The following is a 23,768-nucleotide window of genomic DNA, read 5'->3' as shown; positions in this document are numbered from 1 at the left end:
TATGCTGGCCATGCAAGAACTGGGATGTTTTCAGCTTCCAAGAATTGTGTACAGATCCTTGCAACATGGGGCTGTGCATTATCATGCTGCAACATGAGGTGATGTTGTTGGATGTACGGCACACAATGGGCCCCAGGATCTCGTCACGGTATCTCTGTGCATTCAAAAGGCCATCAATCAAATGCACCTGTGTTCTTCGCCCATAACAGATGCCTGCCTATACCATAACCCCACCACCACAATAGACAACCTGATCAACTCTATGCGAAGGAGATGTGTCGCACTTCATAAGGCAAATGGTGGTCACACCAGATACTGACTGGTTGTCTGAAACCCCTGACCCCCTCAATAAAACAAAACTGAAGATTTCTGAGTGGCCTTTTCTTGTGGCCAGTTTAAGGCACACCTGTGCAATAATTATGCTGTCTAATCAGCATCTTGATATGGCACACCTGTGAGGTGGGATGGATTGTCTTGGCAAAGGAGAAGTGCTCACTATCACAGATTTAGACAGATTTGTGAACAATATTTCAGAGAACTGGTTATTTGGTGTATGTGGAAAATGTTTCACATCTTTGAGTTCATACCATAAAAAATGGGTGCAATAACAAAAGTGTTGCGTTTATATTTTTGTTCAGTGTATATATATATATATATATATATATATATATATATATATATATATATATATATATATATATATATATATATATATATATATATATATATATATATATATATATATATATATATACACTGAACAAAAGGTGTCAGTGGTGCCTGTGGTAATTGGAGCACTCGGGGCAGTAACCCCCAAGCTGGAGGAGTGGCTACAACAGATACCTGGAAAGACCTCAGACCTCTCAGTCCAGAAAAGTGCAGTGCTAGGAACAGCTAAGATACTGCGCAGGACCCTCAAGCTCCCAGGCCTCTGGTAGAGGACCCGAGCTTGGAGGAGAAACCACTCACGGAGGATGAGAGGGGCGGTTTTTTTTAGTGTTTTTTTTTATATGACCTGATCTATAATCTACTTTTTTCCTTCTAGCTACCTACAAGGCACATTTTAGCCACATGTGTAAACCCAAAAAAGAAAGGTTGGGAGCATTCCATAAGGACACATCAACATATAAACAGTAAAGTAGAAATTAAATCACTATCTCTTATAGACAGCTCAACAGTGAATGGTTTAGATCCAAGAATGACCATGTCTTGTCTGTTACCAGGCTGCTTTGGGTCTGACAATCACACAGAAACCACAGCTCACTGTCAAACATGTGGGGAATTTGCAGATTTTGAAGCAAAAGGTGATAGTAATTTCTTGCTTGGCAGTGGTGAAAATAATGAAAAAAAATGCTAAGCCCCAACCGCATAGAGTATTAGACAACAAAATAATTTTCTAAATTACTTTGTCATCTGTACGGCAGCAACAAAGATGCTAAAGTGATTGGCTTAAAAAAGCATCCATCTATCCAGCTGTTGCTGCTGACTTCAGAGATGCCCTCCTTCCCCTTGCTAGCATTGGGGAATATATCCTCAACCCCATGATTCCATGCAATTCCACTGAGAACAGAAGACAAATGATCCCCACAGTGTTCCACCCCATCCAGAGAACCATTTTGTCTACATAATCCAGAGCGAAGTACTGCTTCAGACTTTAAATGGGGAATGGATACTGCTTCATTATGCTGCAGTGCCTTGAAATGAATGTGGATAATAGATATATTCACAGCGGTATTAATATCCTCAGAGTTCATCTTTTTTTTTTTTTCTTCTTTGCTCATTTTCCATTTTCTCTCTCTCTGGCTCCAAAGTACTTTGCCCTTGGCTACGCCTTATACTAAATGGATTTATGAGAACATTTGTGTCATATTTCCTCCTTTCCTGGATTGTCAAGACAGATTGTCAGTGAGCCACTGATTGAGTGGAATCACCACGCAGACTTAGTACCCACTGTCAGGCCCCACATGCTCATCTCTGGGGGGAATTTGGCAAGGAAAAATTGCCCAATGACACCTCTTTCAAGGCTGTGTTACCTCTACTACGGATGAGGTCAAGGGGAAAGGAAAATGGTTTAATGCATTCCCAAGATGTAAATAAGCTTAACATCTAATCAAACTGTTGTGACTTAATTCATGCTAAGTGGTCACATGACAATGGAATGGACAGACCCCAAAACAAAACCATGTATAAATAAACAGCACAGAAACTGTGTGAGAGTCCACTGCCGTAAGACAAGGTTTGTTAAAAATAAAACAACTTTATTATCTGCCTAGAGAAGGAGCTGCTTAAAGCTTAGCAAAGATGCAGCTTCTTAACTTTATTAAAAGTCAAGTTGGCACCTTTGCTGATGGAACAGATGCATATTCCCGAGATTGCCAAATTGTTGTTGGTTGATTAGAAAACACTCTAAAACCAACCAGAAAATAAATAAAAATAATTATGCATGCAAACTAAAAGGAACTACTAAACTGTTGGGAGCTCAGTACTGAGTATGGAGTAAGCAGATATGTGTGATGGCAATATTTTACTAAAACTTTAACACCAAGGGGGATTAAAAGATAATTTTTATTCATCTTGATTACATGTACGTTTATAAAAAGAAAAAAGGAAAAAAACAGGTTAGGAACATTTCTGTAAGAGATAATGCCCAGAGAGGAAGCAAATGTCCTCCACTTCATGTCGGATGATTCATGCTTTCACGTCATCCATTCATTTCTGATAAGGGAAACCTTAAAGGACATTATCCCGTTATACCATAGTCACTTAGAAAAAAAAATCCATTATTAGTACTTTAATCTTGTTATTTTTTAAGTTTAAATAGTTTTTCACAGGAAGCGGGCTATTTGGTGTGCAGTTGTCATGGTAACAACTACAAATTCTGCACCAAACTAACTCAGCTTCAGTGGAGGAAAGTGGTATAAATGCTAAACGTCACACTAAGTGATACAAAGCATCATCCACTTGTTATTGTCTAGATTATAGAGCAAACGTTTCTTTCAAAGAAACAAAGTCAATAAGTAATTTCCTAGATTCCTTTTGATGCAAAAAATATCCACCATTAATAATAATAAAATTAATTATCAACACTTCTTTATTCTACATCAAGCAATAAGATAAATAAGACAAAAAAGGCTGCCAAAAACTATTGAACTTATTTTTAAGGTGTCCATTATCACTTTTTAATGAACTTCCTGCAGCTAAGGAGAATTCACCCAGACTATGGTATAACAACATAATAGTTAACTGTGATGCGTTATGGATATTAAATAATCCAAAAAGTTATCTTCAAAAAATCTCCAGATGTCCTCAGATATACATTCTTCTGTTTTTATTAAGCCTTTACAAATCCAACCATTCTGTAGGAGTCGTGGTTGACTCATCAGGCCAGAGCACTTTATTTCTTCTCAGCTCATTTTTCTGCACTGTAGTTTTTGCGTCTGCACACATGAGCGAACGGTTTCAGAGAAGGAGCTATTTTGATGGCAAATCTTCCTTCACGTCCACTTTTCAACAGACTTTGCTGAACTGAAGCTGGGCGTAGTGAAATCCCACTGCTTTTTGTTATTGATAAAGCAGCGAGCCATCTTTCAAATCCAAAGGGAAGTCAGCTTGGTGCTTTTTTTGCTGCATTGAATTTTCAGGGTCTACCAGTCTGTTTCAGTTCATTTCTCTATGATTCTTCTGAGAAGCCTGGCAAGCCCGTCTTTAAGTGCTTGTTTGCCAGAGACAGGAAGTGTAGGGGAGAGACAGAAACCTCTGATGTGGGATGAGAACCATGTTAACTTTTTCTTCTTTTTTTAAAAAAAATCTTGTTATGGTTTAAAACTTTTTGAAGAATCTGTCACTTCTTCACAAACCTTTTTTTTTTTTTGTTAATATGGTTTAACTACCCTTTAGTTTATGACACTAGTTTAAATTTGCTCTAATGGTTTAGTCATGGAAAACAGATGGATGATTTCATGAACTACATAAACATTTCACTGGAAAACTTTGGAAAGTTGGAAGACTTGGGGGGGGGGGGCTCAAGCTATGTTCTCTATATTTTTAAAGGCACTTGACAAACAGTTATTTTAAAAACTTTCTAAAAACTTTAAAACATTTGCACATTACTGTGCAATCCATACTCAGGAATAAGGCATCAACAGTTGAAAAAAAGCATCTATATTCTATGGGAAAACAAAGTGTAAAGGATTTAAAAACTTATTTTAAGAATAGTTTCAGCTAGTAAACCTGAAAAAGATGTACCATGTGTAACTGAGGCTCACAAGTGCCAATTTCTATATTGTATATGTTTTTCCAAGGCAAAATTTGTGGAAAATAGAGTATTTTCCTACAAAGTTTCAAACCAGGATAAAAAATGAATGAAATATGAAACTATACTGTCTGACTGGGTGAGAATATGGTCTTCTCTTCATTTTACTAAAAATGTTGTGTCAAAAAACTGGGCCAGTTTTCAAACAAAAGCCCAGTTAGTTACAAGCCTTCTCATTTCTATGGAAAACTGAAGGAAACACAAATGTAAAAGAATCCAGGGTATCACTGATCTGAAAAATATTAGTAATCAAATATTATAAGAATTGACAGGTCAGTTTTCACTTTAAAATATTTTTCATGCTTGTCATTATAATTTACTGTGATGTTTCCTTTCCAAAATGATTCAGATACAGATACTTACTTTTTCCACACAAAAAATCCTGCCAGCTCTCCGCTAACCGTTACAACACTGAACACCCCTTTTCCCATTCAGGTACTAAAGATTCAGAGAACAAGGAAGATGGCCTTCTAGGAGCAAAGTGCTCTGGTGGGGTAATATAAAATAATGAGATCTTTAAAATAGGATGGGGCTATCCCATTAAGGGCTAATGATATGGAGTTAAAATTCTATTCAAAATTTTAATGGGGGCCACTGTTGAGAGACTAAAACAGGAAGAGTGTGAACTCCCTTGGCAGTACCAATCGGTACTTTTGTCACAACTGAAAGAACTTCAGGTAATTATCTGGACATCCAGCTAATGGGGTATTACAGGGCTCTAACTTGGATGAGATAAATATATGGATCAATCTCATACTATCTGAGAGAAGATCTCTGGAAAAATGGTAGATAGGCAAAGTTTACTTCTAAAGACTGTCATTAAAGACCCACTCCAATGAAAATTGTGTTTTTTGTGTTTTTAACATGTTCTTGTGGCATTTGTCTTGTGATAGAGGACAAGTATAAAGAAAATTAAGCTTAAAATTGCATTTCTGAGTAGTTCTGGTTGTGAAAAGGTAGTAAGTGTGACATACTATGCCGGCAAGCCACAAGCTCCCTGCTCTGCTCCATTCCGATGCTTCCACCTGTAGACGACTAGATCCATGTACGTAGAAAAACAAAAAACTGCTGTTTGATAAAGATTGTATTAGTTAGTTAGAAAATAAGCTGGGCAAACCACAAACTCACTGCTCTGCTCCATTCTGATGCATTCACTTGTAGAAAAAAAGATCCACGTATGTCTTTGTTTTCCTCGTCTGAGCTGGAATCTGGATCTAAATTGTACAGCTGGATAGCTCCGATATTGCTCGCCATTTTTGTTACACTGGTAATGTTAGGTTGGGGTTGTGAGGGGCTGTAAGCTAGAGGGAGAGCACGAAAACAAAGGAATGATGGGAAATGGGAGCATGCTCACTCTGCCACAACGGTGCCGCTCACAACCTGGAGGCAAATTTCTAATGAACTATTGCAGTTCTATTGGAACTTTGTCCTAGAAAGGAGCAGTGTTTTTTTTAATTTTGGCTAAAACGGCAAAATAATAATTTAAAGACCAATGGGAAGGCTTTGAAAATAGACCAAAAGATGATTGGAGTGGGACTTTAATGTTCTTCTCTTGCACTGGAATCCACTCTACCATATAGATATTTTAAAAAAAAGTGAGAACTTGATGGAAAATTCACTACTTTAACGGAAATAATAAAGGAATAAAAGATGCCCCAAACATTTATGTATAAATGTATGTGCTTCATAGGTAAAAACCTCCATCAGCAAATGAAACATTTCTTCAATTTAAAAGCCCCAACTAAAAATAAATATTTATATCTCAATAACTATAAAGAAACTATAACAAGTTCCACTTGATACATGTAAATTCAACAAATCCCAAACTTTGATACCAAGTAAATAACAAGAAATACTCTGCAACAACATCACCTTGAAAATCCACATCCACAAGTGAACCCGGCGATCAATTAAGCAGCACTATGTTGGAGTGCAGCATGATTTAAGTGGACTGTCTCAGTGCTTTTAAATAGGTCCAGAGGTTTTCAATTTATTTTGCAAGAAGTATTTATTTATTGTCTCAGTTGAGTAAGTGGCTTCTCCTTGAATAACTTATTTCCGCGGAGCAACGGAACTCAGGGAAAGTCCAAATTTATGTACACAGGCATCTTGAAAGGCAACATGTAAACACTTTTCAGTCCACTTTAACAATGCCTGGCAATCTCAGTCAAGTGCATAATTAGTCGAATTAGATTAAATGACCAATTAAGAGACTAACAAAGTAAATAGGTCTGAGGGGAATACACCCAGTGCTTGAAAACAAAATGAAAGTTGAACTGGATTTATGACAGGCTGATTGACAGGATGGTCAGAAAAAAAACAATTCCATTCTAGCGTAGAGGCAGAGTGATCGTTGTTGTCGTCAATCTGCAAGTTTCAAACTAAAAAGTGTATCCAAGGGTATTGAAAAATGTACACAGAAAAAAATCAACTATGCAGTGGAGATGTCTCCCTTTGGCTTCAAAGCAGAGATACTTGTTTGTTTTTTTTAAAATAGTGTTTGTTTTGTCATTTGGCAAATGAAAAGGACACATACGTGTGAAATTGACATACCTTTACTGGCACTTTCCACGTGCTCAAGTTCATCGGGAAATCTCATGATCTCTGGGTAACTGTCTTCACACTTCTCTGCCAGGAAATGAAGAAGTGTTGTGCTGTGACTGATGGATTTAGTGTCCCGTAGCTAGACAGAAAGCAAACGAAAACATGATTGAAGTTAGATATTTTCTTTCCACCTTGTTTTTCTTTTTTTTTAACTGTGTTGAAGCAAAAAAATGTATGAAAGGAGACCTAGAACCAATAAAAAAAAAAAAAAAAAATACATAGGAAATTTAGATTTTATTGCTCTTTAATGGAATTTTCAATGCCAACTGCAAAAGGCATTGTTCTCATGGTACTTGGGATTCTTAACTGATAAGAATCTAAACCCAGCTTTTCTTAAAATTTAAATTATGTGCAATGTATCACAAACCAAGTTGACCACAGAACACATTTTCTGTTACACTGACGTCACCAGGGGTTCTTATAGGATTTTTAAGCTGGGTTCACACAATTCGCGCTTCAGGGGCTCATAGTTTCAATGTTAACTTAATGTGCAGACGCGATTGGAGGTTCTTTGACGCGTTTTGACAGCCACACACAGCACGTCAGTCTGGCAGCAGTGTGTTTTGGGTATGACCAAAGTTAAAATACCTGAACTTTGGCAAAAAAGAACTGTCGCTTCAATCTATCAGGGCCTGTGATGTGTGGATGTCTTGATCAGCGGGTAGAGTATAAAACCAACATGGAGGATAATTTGATCGTTCTCCTGAAGTTTGATATTTCTCTTATTTACATCAGAGACAATAATAAAAAGTTCCTTGAATTTCGCACGCGTTTTTATTGTTTTCCTTCTTAGACTAATGCGGGACAGCAAATCATCAGACTGGGTAATAGAGAGATGGAAGTACCGCTGAAAGCTCAGTCAAATCAGACTTGGCTTCAGCAGTAGCTGGTGAAGATCACCATACTGAGAGAATCTCTGTATGGAAACATACAGACATGGAAACTTGTTTATTGAAGCTTTTGTAGAGATCAACAAAATCCATAAACCTGATCCACCTCAACATCAACCATGTCTTCCATGCTGCAATGGGGCTAAAAACTCTAGACAGTAGCTCCTCTGACACACATTTGAAGTTTTGGACAAAAGCAGTAAATTATCTTTCCACTCATGTTGAAAGGTAGGCTTCATGTGAACGCAAACTTGACATGCTAATTGCGTTCCATGTGAACGCAGCATTAGATTGAATGTTGAAAAAACTAAATAAAAGGAGTATTTTTGAAAAAAAGTACTCAGTGTTCCAAAAATAAAAGTAAAATTCTGGGGAAAAGCATATGATACCTACTGTATAACAATACATTCATTCTGAAAATGACAAGGAACATTGAACATCTGAATTCAAGGTCAAATTCATTGATGAAGTTAGATATTCTGCCAAAATGGAAATTTTGAACATTAAAGTCGTTTCTCAGAAGTGTCAGGCTGAACTTAGACGACAGCAAAAACATTCATAATAATATTAATTGTGTGTGCAAACATGTTTATAAAGCTTGTGCAGATGGAAAATATAGTCCTGAAAAAAATGGTATTAAAAATAATTTTTTCAGGACAAAGTCGCTCAGTTTTATTTTTACTTTTTCATTTTATCTTTTCATGTTTGGAAGATGTGAAGGACAGGAGTTTACATCCAATGTTCGCAAACACCATACAATGGCAACACTGTCGTGGATAAAAACAAAAACTAAAAAAAACCTAATACGGGCCAAAAAATACAGCATACAAGAAGCATATAACATTTTTTTTCCTGTATGCTTTTGCCCATGCACCAAAGATGACATTCTTCACGTCAGCACAAACGGGAAAAAAAAGCTGTTTCATATTCATCCCTCCGTGTGATTGCCATGTTGTTCGAACAGCATGCTGGAAAAGCTAATTAGCACAACATACCTCTGTGTACTTTCACTGACAATATCTGAGCTGTCAACAGCTTGCAGTCAGCCGTCCCACATGTGTGGATACAAACACGTTTGGCGTTTCTCATAGGCACACACTTGGCTCACATCGCAACAAGTTCAGTAATTATGTTGGGAAGTCACTAATACGTCCATAATAATCAATCCTACTTTCCCATCTTCTTTTTTTAATTATTTCTTAGTTTTATTTTGAAAATATTCTTTGCTTGTTTAAAAAAAAAAAAACACTCGTTATCGCTCACGGAAGCACTTTCTGACACACTCATTCCAGCTGATAACTTGCAAGAAGCTGAAGTGTAAAAGCAATCATTTGTGCATGGAATGTTAACAAACGCAAAACTTTTGGAGACAGGCGTAGCTTATAAAATACTTCCAGTTTGCTGCATTTGCCATGAGCCTCATTAACACAATGTATATATGCTTTAGAACAGGATTCTAGACTGGTAGACAGCCCACAAATAACCCATTAGAAAAGATATGGGCTTTATTAAGAACACCAACGATACGAAATAAGGCTTCATTAGTTATAAAACGGATCTGGAAACATAGAAAGGGCTTCCATAAGAATACTGAGGCCTTCATTGAATTTTTTTCTGATTACCCAAAAGTTTATCCATCTGTTCATAACTTTACTAATCCAATGAAGTGCTACAGACGTCAGATGTTTTGATAATTGAGGAATTCAAACATCAATAAATCTGCACCACTTTAGCTGCCTTAACACCAAATGCGATTCACGCGTCAAATTCGCGTTGACCGCCCCTCTTTCGCTGCCTGTCGTGAGTGGGAGGGGCCTGTTCGCTACATGGAACTTTGCCTGTGTATATCTGACTTATGATGCCTGAAAGACATGGAGGATGTTTAGAGATCACAATTAGTTATTTAAAAAAGCTCTACAAAAGCATCGGTATTCACATGTCCATATCTGGGTTCATGAGGTCATTCAGAGACTCTCCCAATACACTCCTGCTGCAGGAGCTGCATCTGATTAAAAGCCGGTTTCTGTGATGTTTTCGTCTCTCTGTGACTCAGTTTGAGGACATACAGTCCCCCATTAACCAGAGAGGGGAAAAATAAAAATGAAAATAGAAGACATTTTTTTATTATTAGCTCAATGAAAATAAGAAAGATAAAATAATAAAGCTCAGGAGACGTGAGCAGGCTGCCTCCCCAATGCCGCTGCTCCTCCCCTGTTTTTCTGCCCGCCAGCCAGCCTCCCAGGGGGTAGCGTAGCTATTCACGTCACATGTCCAAAGATGAGTCCCTGATTGGAAGATGCAACGCACCATCCTCGCCAAAGTTCAGATATTTGAACTCTGGCCACGCGGCTCAAATTGTTCTGATGCAGGACCGACACACTGTACCTCTATGTTAAAATTGCGTCGCAGGACCTCAGATTGCGGATTTATCTCTCGACTGATGCACCTTATAGTTTATTGCGCTGTAAATATGATAAAATAAAAAAAAATAGACCATTGATGGTGCTCCTATATTCCGGTGCACCCTACAGTTCAGAGAAAACGGTTTAGCTTTGGCTGAGCTTGATCACAAAAATATCTAAAGAATTTATCTATAAGAATAGGTGATCAATATATTTTCAAAGCAAGCCCGTTATATTCCCCAAAAGTGAATATTTGTTTATTTTTTGATTAAAGGGTGATATGTTTAGGTAACATATAACATGAAAATCCTTGTATTTTGCAACAATTTTATATTTGGCTAAATTTATTTTTGTGAAAAAGGAGAGGATGATGATAAAAAGAAGAGGATGGTGAGTATGAATGCAAGTTGAAGGTCAGAAAAATGTAGTTAAGGATTTAAACAACACTTTTTTTTCAAAACTGTGCTGCAGTTGAATCTATTACCCTCTGAGGTTTTATGTGGTTTTTGTGAACATTGTGTTCATCTCTTGAAATTCGTTTGTGTATTTTGCTTACAAAAAGGCTCCTTTCTGGCTGTTGGAGGGTTTTTCAGCTCATTGCTGTTTGTTCTTTGTGACTTCGTATAGAGTGAAAGATGAAAATGGTTAAAAGAAAGACAAAACGACCAACGTTCAGCAAAAAAAAAAAGAAAGATAAAAAAAAAAACATCATTGTGAGGCTATTGATTAAACAACAATCCTACCAGTAATGTATTTTACTATTTGGAAGCGGTCTCATTTACTTTTTTTCTGCACACCCACCTAACATCCAGAAATGGATGAGTGAAGGGGATGGAGGTAGAAATAAAAATCCTAAAATGTAAAAATAATATAAATAATAAATAATATAAAAAAAATATTAATAAGTCTAAAGTTGTGGATATCGATAAGTTATTTTAAAAAGTAAGCACAAATGCAATGTACCAAGTACATTCAACTTTATGAGGTCAAAGAGTCGATGAATGAACAAGTATACTTATGTAACCCATCTCTTTTTGCTATAGTGGAATTCAGATGGTATGTGTGGATTTTAAAATGTCACAAAAATAATTTATTAAAATGTAAATGAAACAATAACAGAAGAAGTGGAAGTTGGAAAACAAAGCATGATCACTGCCAGCTCAATTTAACCTCAGCAGATGGAGCTGCACCAACGTAAACAAAGACAAACAAAAACGTACAAACACATTATGAATGCTCATAAGTTGCATAATATGATAAATGAATAAAAAATGTAGTCTCATTGAAAAATAATTAGATGGGTAAAAGTGCATGCATAAGGGAACGCCTAAAAATAGGTTCTGCACAAACAAGATACATAAAGATGCAAAGGTAACAGAGGCCCAATACAAATGCGAATGCTTTGGTAATGATGTGTTTAATGACACTTGATCATGATGGTAACAGATGTTTGGAATGTAGAGGTATTTTAGTTTGAACCAAATGCCACAATTCTTCAAATATATTTCAAAGAAATGACCTCGGTTTTCAACAAAGCAGTAGCATTAAATTGGCTTCCAGGCACTGCTGCAATTTCCCACATGCTGTTCCTGGACAGATGTGGTTTAGCACTGCATTGATGTGCCCTTATACACTGGAAGCGCAAGGCCATTGAACACGCTAGGTTAACTAACCCAGGTCAAACTTTGACCAATTACGGACTAAAAACACACCAAACTCAGAGTGTAGCTGGTTCATCTGGTGAACCCAGACATGACGTTGAGCCTGACGATCTTTGCATTTGTTTTTGAAATAAACCAAGGCCACTCTCCTGACATGATGGTAACCCATATCTGCCATTACAAGGACGCAATGAACCAAACTGTTTCTGTTTCATGACCGATTTGTGATACTTGCACCGCTTCGACATTTCGCATCAGGTCTCTTCCAACTGTCGGTGGCAGACATGCACTAGTAGGTCGCTAAAAATAAAAAGAAGAAGCTCCTCCCTGCTTGCTCAGTGTGAACATTAAAGGCCCTGCCAAAAACATGTTTATGAAATGTGTGTCAAATGCCCGGAGCTGCTGTAGCTTCAGTTATTATCCATTAGACAAGCTACTTTGAAATCTCCTAGAGCTGATAAGGAGAGTTGAGGGTAACTACTCAGCCTAGCTTTAACAAACTATGACAAAAATATCAGTAAACATTCATTGCTTGCACATAACATACGTTTATAGGGGAAAAAATGCTGAATGGAAATGCTAAAAGTAGGAGGTAAAGGTGAGTCAGAATGTGCCCTTCCCTCCCACTTATTCCAATCATCAACCTCCTCTCTGATGAACCAATTAGGTATACTAGATCTGCCTCCCAGGGGGTCATTTGCGTGATTGACTAAAGTGAGAAAGATTGTTTTTTTTTTTTTTTTTTGGCCCATCAATAATGGCCCAATCAGCCCCCTGAGGGGTTTCCAGGCTCCGCACTGACACTCAAAACTAATTCAGTCAGCTTGCATGCACAGAAAAGAACTCCGCATTCATCCAAGCAAAAATAGTAATACAGCAAATAAGAGGTTTAATATAATATTATTTGTATGCCATCTATGAGTTTTTCCTCTTTTTTTCCCATTTTACTAACTTTAACTGAGGTACTAATAGACATTTAAGAGAGCGATTTAAACCATTTTCAGATCAAACCAACAGGAGAGTGAATTGACAGTGAATGGAAAGGATACATCACTAAAGATTAGAAGCAGGTGTTTTGTTTTGTGTAATAAAGGTCGTACTGTACAAGCCAGTGGAAATTACCTTGATGGGTTTGTATATTTTACTGCTTTTAGAAAAATTCTAAACTCATTTAAGAAAATTAAAAACACACGTATTACTGTTATCATTTCATCCTTGGTTAACAGTCAGGGAAGGAGTTTTTCCTTACCGCGAAGGGGGGTCTAAGGGCAGGGATGTCCAGTTTAGCTTAGTCAGTTTGTTAGTTCAATTTAGTATTTTCCTATAGAATCCTATGTATTCATGATCCTTTTGATTTCATGTTTAACATTTTCAATTACAGATACAAAGCCCATCGAGACGACTGTGGTTGTGAATTTGGGCTATACAAATAAAATTGAATTTGAATTGAATTGAATCAAGTGACAGTATTTTACTTCCTTCCACTTATCCAACGTGATCCAGAGAGTGACTTTTATGTTATTCACTGACTGACTGACAAATGTTTGTGCAGCATTTAGTCTTAAAATGATTTCCAAAGGCCTTTCATAACGTTAAAAATGAAAAGATTTCACCTGTAGGTCACAAAACACAGCTGCTTCTGTTAATGTCCATTCTCTTCTACAGAGACATGCTACAAAGATGAATGGTACTCGTCATTTTTTGCATTAATTTTTTTTTTTTTTTTTTCTGGCAGAATTACAAATATGCTAAAATCAGTAAAACAATTTTTAATACTTCCGGTTACAGATAGTAAAGAAATTTCTATCAAGTCCAAATTACTTTCTTAACCACAGGTTGATGCAGTGAAATGTATGTTTATTAAACTGTTTTTACTACAGGAAGTTTACCTCCTGACAGATTGGGTCTACATAGATGCGCGTTTCATACCTGGACAGAAAATCTTCCAGACATTTTAGAATTAAAACTATATTACAGAAAGTATATTAATATTTTAAGACTTTGAGGGGGAAAAATATCACAGAGTCCAAATGTTAAAAATCTAAGATTAAAACAAATCAAAACTATGCATCAAGTTATAAAGTTGGCTTTACTCTGTTTTTTTTTTTTTTTTTTTGGTGTAGACTCTTGTTTTACATTTAATTGTTTTGAGCAATTTATTCTTGACAGTCGTGAAATTTGCCATTTCAAATTTAAATAATTGCACCCTGCAAGATTTAGGATTTACCAATTTCACCACGGAGCCGTCTCTGGCAACAGAGAATAAATAACTAACTCTTCAAGTCTTTGTAAACAGTCAAAGAGTTATGGTAGTTCAATGATCACGTCTTATTTTTCTTGCTAGCAGTGGTTCCATTGTTAAAGGGTTATTAACCTTTTAACACCATAGATGTCGCTGGAGACACCTAAATGACACGTTCTTTAAACTACTGTGACTCTTCAACCATTTACACAGTAAATGTGAATCAGCAGATTCTGATGCAGAGAAAAGCGGCTTTCCATATATTTATTGCACCAATTTGCGATACAGCTTTTCTGATTGGCTGTTTTTTTTTTGATTGCACAAACACTTCACTATTGTAAGGTGTTGCATATCAATGCAAACCTGCTTTTTCTCTGCTTCAGAATCTACTGGAATAACATTAATTGTGTAAATGGTTAAGGAGTTACAGTAGTTGACTGAATGTCAATACTGGAGCTAAAGCTCTGGTTTAAAATGGTTAAACCAGATCCAGGTACGGTGAGAGCCCACTGAGTTCCCCTTTGTAAACAGTCATGGTTTTCCTCATTTTACCAGATCAAGATCTGTATATGTCCACCTGTTTGGCTTCAAACCATGATGCAATGGAAGTAGTTTAGACAATAAGACAACTATGAACAAACACACAAAAGTAAACTTCAAACCAAGCAACACCAAACAAATCGATCAAAAGGGAAGAGGTAGTTTATCACCAGAAAGGAAAACCGTGTTACAAGAAACTTCTTATTCCATCATCTGCTGTTCAAGAAATACACTGAAGCAAGGCAAGAGTGCAGTTGCTCCAGCAGAAAACAATTTCACGCACTTTAAATTACAGACTCATAAGTTCGACTCCAAGCTGTTCATTTGTGATGCAATTGTGGTTTACTTGTGCCGTGAGTGTTTTTTTGTCTAAATGGTAGGAAACATTGGTAAAGTAACAGACAGCAGGGAACCGCAAATTAGTGGGATGAATTTAGTTTGGCCTTTGATCAGTAGCATGTATAGCTTTAAAATAAAGCCAGTGTGACTTTAAAATTAGCATTAGGGTTTTAAACAGACTTCAATAACCCAACCTTTTTTTTGCTATTTACACATTTCAGTACCACTTCCTGTAAAATGTTCATAAGTTGTGCATGGACTTATTACCAAACTCACATTTAAAGCTACGCTTACACCGCTTTCACCAATTGCATTGAAAAGGTGCACTTTGGGCTTCTGCGTTCAAAACTCTCACGTTCAAGCGTAACTACTCAAATTTATACAACAGCGTTTGGGCTCTACATACAAAACGAGTGGCCATTGAGTGCACCCTGAAAGTTATACCAGATCAACCTTTGATCAATCAGGGACTCAGATTTGGTAGCACTGTATGGATGGCATCCCTTATCATTTGCGGAAGTGCCAACCTTTTGAAAATTGATCATGAAGAAGATATTAATGATTGTGGTTTCTGTCTGGCCGGATATGCGGCACCAAGTCTTTCATAAATGGGAGTAGAGTTGTGAAAGTAAAAGCCTGGAGCAATATTTGCGAGATAGTCCACTTTTTTAACATTTTGCACCAAGCCTATTCTAACTGTGGTTGGCGGACATGCGCTGGAAAACAGTAAAAAAAAGAAGACCCTCCCTGCTTGTCCAATGTGATCACCATGAGATAAATGCACGTTAAAGTATGACTTCTTGAATATCTGCCGGTACAGATTTACATGCATCTTTATGACTTGAAGCTATGTAATTCAATGAATCATTCATGTTCAAGGATTTTTTTTTTTTGCGAAAAAGATATTGGATTTTAACTTTTATTTAGTTAGCATTTCTAATTGTTTTTTTTGGCATTTTCAAAACAACCTAACAAGTGCTGTGTGCTTTAACAATGTGTTACCTTGCAAAGGAAGCTGACGTTGAAACCGAACGTCTGGGCGTTTCTTGATCCAGCATTCATGTAATTACCAACCAGAAGCACTAATTCCAGGAACTTGCTGAAGCTGTCACTCTTCTTAACCTCCTCGCAGGCGAACGTCACGTTCATGATGTCAGGCCGGATGTTGCTCACCTGTTCCTCAAAGGTTAGCTTAAACAAAATGCCGTTGAGACGGGGTCGTAGCAGCTTCACTGAGCTCATCTGAGGGTTGAGGAAAAGATAGAAACACATTTTTTATTTTAGTTGAACACGTAGGAAATTCACTTACACACATTTACAGGACAAGATTTAGTGGCCCCCATCCTAAAAATGCAGGCATTAAGTTAACTTTCCGATGTAAAAATGACTTAGTTAAGGATAAACTATATTAAATAATTAAGCTGCTATAACTGACTAACATTTTGAATCCCAAAATCCCCCAAAAAGTCAGAAATTATAGTGTGAACAATCATTTCTTGTGTAAGCAAGCAAAGACACAGAAGAAATCCAGTGTTATATCCCAAGCGTAATTACTGCAGTAACTAATGAACTGAAACTCTTCTACCGCCTTCAGCAAATGGGATTTACCCATTTACTTTAATTTTCCTCTTATGGAGTTTCCCATTTAACACATTTGTTAGAAATGATATAACAGCCCCAAACCATATTTGCAGGCCTCGGATTAGAGTCACTGAAGGCCGGCAGAGAGGGATGGCGGGTAGATGAATAAATCAGAATTAGAAAAAATAATACACAGCGAATGGAAGACACACAAACATTCACCCAAAATCGTTTTACCTCTAATCAACTTTAAACATTCAAAGTTTGCACACAAACAGACAAGCATTCCACCCATCCCACCCTTTCCCTCTCATTTGTTTACAATGAGAGGAAATTATGTTTAAAGTAAGCACGCTGGTGACAGCTTGGGCAGAGAAGAGCTCGTTTATTTCCCGTGGGAGACAAGTATCTGCAATGACGAGCTCCTACATCAATAGGGAGGAATGAGATCAAAACATCAGTGGGATCGAGACAGAAACTGCCACCTTTGCTTCATTACATCCTTTATAAGACAAACAGTGGAACGCACAGATACATAAAGTGAAATAAAGGCAGGACTGAGCATGTCTCAAACCCTTGAGTGTGACTGAACATGTACTTTTACAAAAACGTAACATCTGCCTCTATGATCTTGTTTTCATCTGTAATGGGAACATTTGATCTCGAGGTTGCCTGGAGAGAAGACGATTTACTCTGTAAGGAGTTGGCAGGAGCTGTTAATAAGGAGTTAATTAAAGCTGTAACAAAAGGCTGGAGCAGCTTGCTTATGTAGTTCTCCTGTCTAACAACAGATTACCAGTGAAAAAGTTTCACTGTGCCGATTCATTCAGCCTCATTAGTATGTGTACCCCCAGTAGAAGCAGAGTGGAGCAAAAAACGGTTAATTTCACCATTTTAACATACTTGCAATACATGTAAAAAAAAAAAAAAAAACAATTGTGGTGAATAAGAAAGTAGTTGGAAGTCTTAATTAAAAATGACTATGCACTAAAAAAATCATTACTCATGTAAATTAGCCTAATGTTTCAAGAAAAAAACTTCACAAACTGGGTCTTACTGCATATATTTTAGTATAAATTTGGTTATTTTAAAGACCTACTCTGATGAGAATCATGTTTTTGATGTTTTTAACATGTTCTTGTGGCATTTTTCTCATGATAAAGAACATTTACATTATATTACCAAAGTATTAGCTCATCTGCCTTGATTCACATATGAACATAAGTGCCATCCCATTCCTAATTCATAGAGTTCAGTATGATGTCAGTCCATCTTCTGCAGCTTTTACAGCTTCAACTTTTCTGGGAAGACTGTCCCAGGAGTGTCTATAGGAATTTTGACCATTCTTCCAAAAGTCACACACTGATGTTGGTGGAGAAGGCCTGGATCTCAGTCTCTGCTCTAATTTATCTCAACGGTGTTCTATCGGACTCAGGTCAGGACTCTGTGCAGGCCAGTTCAGTTAATCCAAACCAGACTCTGTCATCCATGTCTTTATGGACCCTGCTTTGTCCTGACAACCTCCAAACCCAGACTGGTCCATCAGATTACCAGATGGAAAAGCGTGATTCATCACTTTAGAGAAGGTGTCTCCACTGCTCTGAAGTTCAGAGGCGGCATGCTTTACTCCACTGCATCCAACGCTTTGCACTCGGTGATGTGTGGCTTGGATGCAGCTGCTCGGCCATTGAAACCCATTATATGAATCTCTCTGCGTACTGTACTTGGGCTAATCTGAAGGTCACATGAAGTTTGGAGTTCTCAGCAATTGACAATAGAAAGTGGGTGACCTCTTTGCACTCTGCTCTTCAGCATCCGCTGACCCCTCTCCGTCACTTTACCTGGTCTACCACTTGGTGGCTGAGTTGCTGTTGTTCCCAAACTCTTCCATTTGTTATGATAGAGCTGATAATTGAATATCAGAGTGTGTATACTAGTGGAATATGTAGGTGTGAGGACATTTCCCGGCTGGATTTGTTGCACAGGTGTCATCCTATGACAGTTGTACGCTGGAATTCATTGAGCTCCTGAGAGCTGCCCATTTTTTCAAGAATGTTTGTTAAAACATTCTGCATGCCTGAGTGCTTAATTTTTTACACCTGTGGCCAGGCCAAGTGATTAGGACGCCTGATTCTGATCATTTGGACAGGTGAGCCAATACTTTTGGTCGTCTGGTGCATGTCATTAAGCTCAATAATTGCATTTCTGAAGTTGTCTTTTATTTAAAATGTTATGAATCAGAAAAACTGCTGCATGATCAAGATTGTATTAGTGGCATAGAAAATAAGCTGGATGGGCCACAAACTCTCACCCATCCGCTCCATTCTGATGCCTCCACTCGTAGACAAATAGATCCATGTAAGTCTTTGTTTTCCTTATCTCAGCTGGAATCTGACTTAAATCTATATGGCTGAAAAGCTCCATTATTGCTCGCTATTTTTTGTTGCACCGCTAATGTTATGTTGGGGTTGTGAGGGGCAGTAAGACAGTGGGAGAGCGTGTAAATAGATGCATGATGGGAAGAATCCCACCTACAACTATAATGCTGACACTATGGCCAAGAAAATGACTGTTTGTGTTTTACTTTTTTGACTTCAATTGAAAAAAAAATAGAATTTAGTTTAAAACACGTGTTACTAAGATGTAGAAATCAAGCTGTGGAAATGAGGCCAAGTGAGAACATCTTTTCAAAGTTTACAATATGATATTTTGAGCTAAATTTATTCCAAAAGTGCAGAAGACAAAACTTTGGATCTTCATGACAAATTGATTAGAGAACTGGGATATATCACAAGGCTGGATGAGTACAGCCGCATACTTTTTCAAAGACCTATAATACACACAGCATTCAGTGCCTTAGGCCATGATTTTATTATGAGACAACGTTGACAGCTCATGTCAAAGTGCAGCATGGACTTGATGTTCTTGATGCAGAGTCCTCATCAAAACTGCTAAATATCCGTTGCTCAAGATAAATCCTTTCTCTTTGAGAGCAAACTTTCAAATCTGAAATATATCCAATTTTCTACTTCCTTTGTTGAAGTGAGAACATTTTTTATTGCTTTTCTATAAATATTTTATCTAAAGAATAAATGCAAATGCTTTTCTTTAACAGTGTAAAAATATTTGCATCTCTTTGAGGTACTTGACGGAATAAACTAGCATGAACTAAAGGAGGAAATAAAGTAACTGCTTGAAGGTGCTTGACCAAGACAGATTGAAGTACGCTTGAGAGTAATCGGAAAATTCAGTGAGTGGCCAATTATACTCACCACAATGCCAAACTGCTCTGACTCCACCAGTTCTTCATATTCACTCTTTAGTTCCGCAAGAGCGTTCAGTTCTTTCTGCTCAGGCAGGTTTTTAATCAGGTTCTACAAATGGAGAGAAAAACAACAAGCAGGAGCTAGTGTTAATGCAAATCTGTCTTTTTATGCATGTCAGCATATCAACAAAAAGAAAACAAAAACAGGAGGGAGAGAGAAAAAGAACGTCTAATGGAATAGGATGGCCGCCCAGATCGATTATTGACTGTAAAATAAAGAGAAAACACAGATATTGAGTATGTTAATCAGTGTATCTGGGCCAAAAAAAAACAATATTTGAAAAAAACACATTATAGAAATGAAATGTATTCATCCTAAAAATAAGTCTTGTCATCTTTGTTCAAATCAACCTTTCTTGCAGAAAGACTGAAAACACCTCTGGATTTAAAAAAATAGATCCAGTAAATAATCCCAATCTTATGCAAATCGTAATGGTCACTCATGAGCTTTAACACCTACCGAGACTCTAGATGAGATTATCACATGTGATGTTTTTCAAGACTTTATTTTTCTTTCTTCACCCGAGCTCAAATCGCTTTCTAATAGCTACACAGCTCTACCTACCTAAAAATGTCTGTCAAAATATGTGAATGATGCAATTCAGGGTTTCAGTGTGTCTACTGACATTTCAAAAATGCATACGCACTCTTCTGGAAACATTGATGCTCATATGTAGAGCAACATGTTGCAGTAAACATCTCTCTGCAAACACATACTCTTTGTTAGAGAACAGATCATAGTGTAAAAGTGTCTATTTGATGCATGGCATTATGTTTAGGTGTTCCAAAAAAGATCCCACTATGGCGTATACCATAAAAGTAAAAAGAAAATCGACTAAATCGACTCTAATTTGATATTTTTCCACTAGGTGGGGTACCACAATGAGGCTTTTTTTTTTTCTGTAAGTACGTCTTCCTTTGCATTTCAAAACAAACAGATATCACAATTTACAGACACCAACCAGTGGACCAGTAGACTAGGTTCTGCCTTGGTGGAAACAGCAGATAACAATGATACATATGAACGCTTTGCCTTCCCAACTACAATGAGGTGAGGTGATACTCAGGTGTATTTCAAGTGCATTGAAAAACATCTACTTTATTGGAACAAAGGCTAATGGAATTATGACTAATGGAATAATGGCTAATGGAAATGTGGTTAAAATGTCTTCACCCTCTGTGGAGCAAAAACCTAGTACCCAACATGGTAATGGTAGATATTGGAAAGTGTAGTTCTTCCACTGCTGAGTGCCCTCTCTTATTGGCACAGAAAATCACAAAACAACATGTCATCAAAATAATAGAAATGTAGTATAAGAAGGATAAAATGTTCATTTTGTTAAACAAATAAATGGTTTTGCAACAGAATCGAGCCAAAGTATCAGAAGAAGCAATATAATCGAAACCCCAACTTCCGATGCCTCAGCTCCACTGTGAAAACATTTAGGGATTTATACGTTTCAGTCAAAGCTTTTAAGATTTAACTAAGCCTTCCACAGGGTCTTTCCAAGACTAATCAAGACTGACTAAATGATTGTTGGTCCATCCATCCATCCATCCATCCATCCATCCATCCATCCATCCATCCATCCATCCATCCATCCATCCATCCATCCATCCATCCATCCATCCATCCATCCATCCATCTCATAACCAATCATTTATATTATAAAAAAACAACTAAACATATCTTTACTTAACCACCAGCTAATAATAAAGAAACTGCTTATAAAGTCAAAACTGTTGTTGGAGTTGGCGTGTGGTTTGTCAGCAACTCAGTACGGGACAGTGTGAAGCAACAGAGCAGTAAATGCTACAGCGCAGCAGTCACTAGTTTGTCTTTTGGCTGCTCCAATTTGGTGTCACCACAGAGTATCAATGGCCTCCATCTAACCAGGGTTGGGAGTAACTCATTATAGAAGCCGTGCATTATTGAAACATATTACTATTTGAACTAAAAAAGTATTGAAAGACATTATTCATTTCCTTTTGTAATATCTTACTCAGTTTACTTACTAAGTTACCTCAGCTCCCATTTAAAATGTGTTGGTTAAAACAAGCAAGACCATGTGGCATTAACAAACGGAAAAAAAAAAAAAAAAATCCATTTAATGCTTGCGGCCAGTGACTGTTTTTTTAAATAGATTTTCACCTAAAATTACTGAGCCACATTTGCTGTTACCTTTCTTAGATATACCGTATTTCCCACACTATAAGGCATACCATATAAGTTGTACTGTTAATGAATGGTCTGCTTTCAAAGTTAGTGTTTGTCCTATACAAGGCACACCAAGCTGTACTGGGCATTAAGTGTCAGTCAGACATTATTAACTTTAAAAAACACTCCAACACCGGTACATGTTAGTGTGTTCACAACAACAGCCAACCAAACATCCTGACAGAGCGTGTGTACCTCGCAAAATCGCTTTGGCCTCATTAAGCACAACCAGAAATGATCTTTATAGGACCGACTGTCGTTTTCTGGGGAAAGTAAAAAAATAAGGCTTTTAAGTTTGCCTTACAATGTGGAAAATACAGTATTCACGTTTGTCTTTTGTGTTGCTAGTTGGTGTCCAGTCCAGTATTGAACATAACAAAAAGATCTTTGTCTTGTTGTTGAAGGAGGCACATAGGTCTCAGCTTATTTATTTGATCTTAATTTCAAAAGATCAAATAGAGGATTTTATGTTTTCTCCAAAGTAAATTAAATGTATGTGAACAGTATAAACTAACTAAAGCTAAGGGTTGGCAGTATAATTGTGTTTCCTGTGCTTTTTCTGCTTTGCAGTAAATGTTTCATTGAGAATGTTAAGCTCTTTTTCTGTAGGTGTTTTGAAGCTAGTATCTTGGAAGTATTAAAGGTGTCATTTAATGCATTACAATGCTGGGACAGTGACATTGGGAAGTAAGAGTTTACTTTAAAAAAACATCAATCACAAATAATCTGTATTCCATTGCAGTTTGGAAAGTGAAGTGAAGTTGACCAACAGAGCTTCTAACCCTTTCCTCCTCACTCATATCAACCACCCTCAGGTCCTTCATCACTGCATCCATGAAGCCCCTGTTTGGTCTTCCTCCAGGCTACAGCACAGCTGCCACTAATCAGTAATTATCCCTGCCTTTATCTGTAGTCATATGCTGAGGCCCTGGAGACCTCTCAGAAGCATGGAGCCAGCTGGAAAGCCACTCCATGATTTGTTAATAACAACTTGATGAAAACAATATTTACTAGAAAAAATTGCATATCCTGCTAAGCTAAATAAGTGAATGCTAACAGGTACAGCTGGTCACTGACGATACCAAAGTGCCACAGGAATGAGAAAATGTAAAAGAATAAACCAATTGGTAGAATTGTAAAAATAACTCCCTGAAGTAGTTAAAAATATTGAGGAAAGCTAGAGAATGAATAAATCTGGTAACTAGAAAAGCTGCTACGATATGTGGTAAAAGAAATGCTAATAAAAATAATAATAATAATTAGTTTAATCAACTTTGATCAGTGTCTGATGCTTTGACTGAAGGCCTTTGGGGTGGGGTAAAAAATGGCAGACCTATGAAAAGTCACAATAATATGAATATTGAAAAAAGAAAAGTGTGGTCTAAATGGTCAAAAGCAACTAAAGAAAACTGCTCAAAGTTCCACCAAAATCACTGGGTTTACACTTCTCCCTACCATTTTTAATCATACCAGTCCGAAATTTTTTCTGTCAGGCTTTTAGCCTCTTTTATCTATTTTCTCTTTGAGGCAAGTTTCTAACTTTTACATTTTTTACTTTAATATATTGTATAATAAGGTTTGTGTGTGCTTTTGAAACACTATTACATCAGTTTTGTATTTTCAGTGTCAGCTTCAGAAGTCTTAAACACCAAGT

At 37.1% G+C, this 23,768-nt stretch overlaps 1 protein-coding gene across 8 annotated transcripts in view; it reads right to left on the bottom strand.

The window, feature by feature from the left end:
- diaph2 (diaphanous related formin 2) overlaps positions 1 to 23,768 on the bottom strand; it is a 426,600-nt gene that overhangs the window by 150,532 nt on the left and 252,300 nt on the right. For all 8 annotated transcript variants that reach the window (XM_023958996.1, XM_023958998.1, XM_023959002.1 and 5 more), the window contains 3 exons: positions 19,844 to 19,945; positions 15,993 to 16,232; positions 6,866 to 6,995 (listed from right to left, as the gene is read on the bottom strand). In XM_023958996.1, coding sequence (XP_023814764.1) covers positions 6,866 to 6,995; positions 15,993 to 16,232; positions 19,844 to 19,945 — 472 coding nt within the window. The remainder of the gene's footprint in view (positions 1 to 6,865; positions 6,996 to 15,992; positions 16,233 to 19,843; positions 19,946 to 23,768) is intronic.

Source organism: Oryzias latipes, chromosome 10 (genome assembly GCF_002234675.1).
Source record: "Oryzias latipes chromosome 10, ASM223467v1".
Lineage (NCBI taxonomy): Eukaryota > Metazoa > Chordata > Actinopteri > Beloniformes > Adrianichthyidae > Oryzias > Oryzias latipes.
Note: the sequence above shows the minus strand (reverse complement) of the source record. Positions and strands in the feature narration are given on the sequence as shown.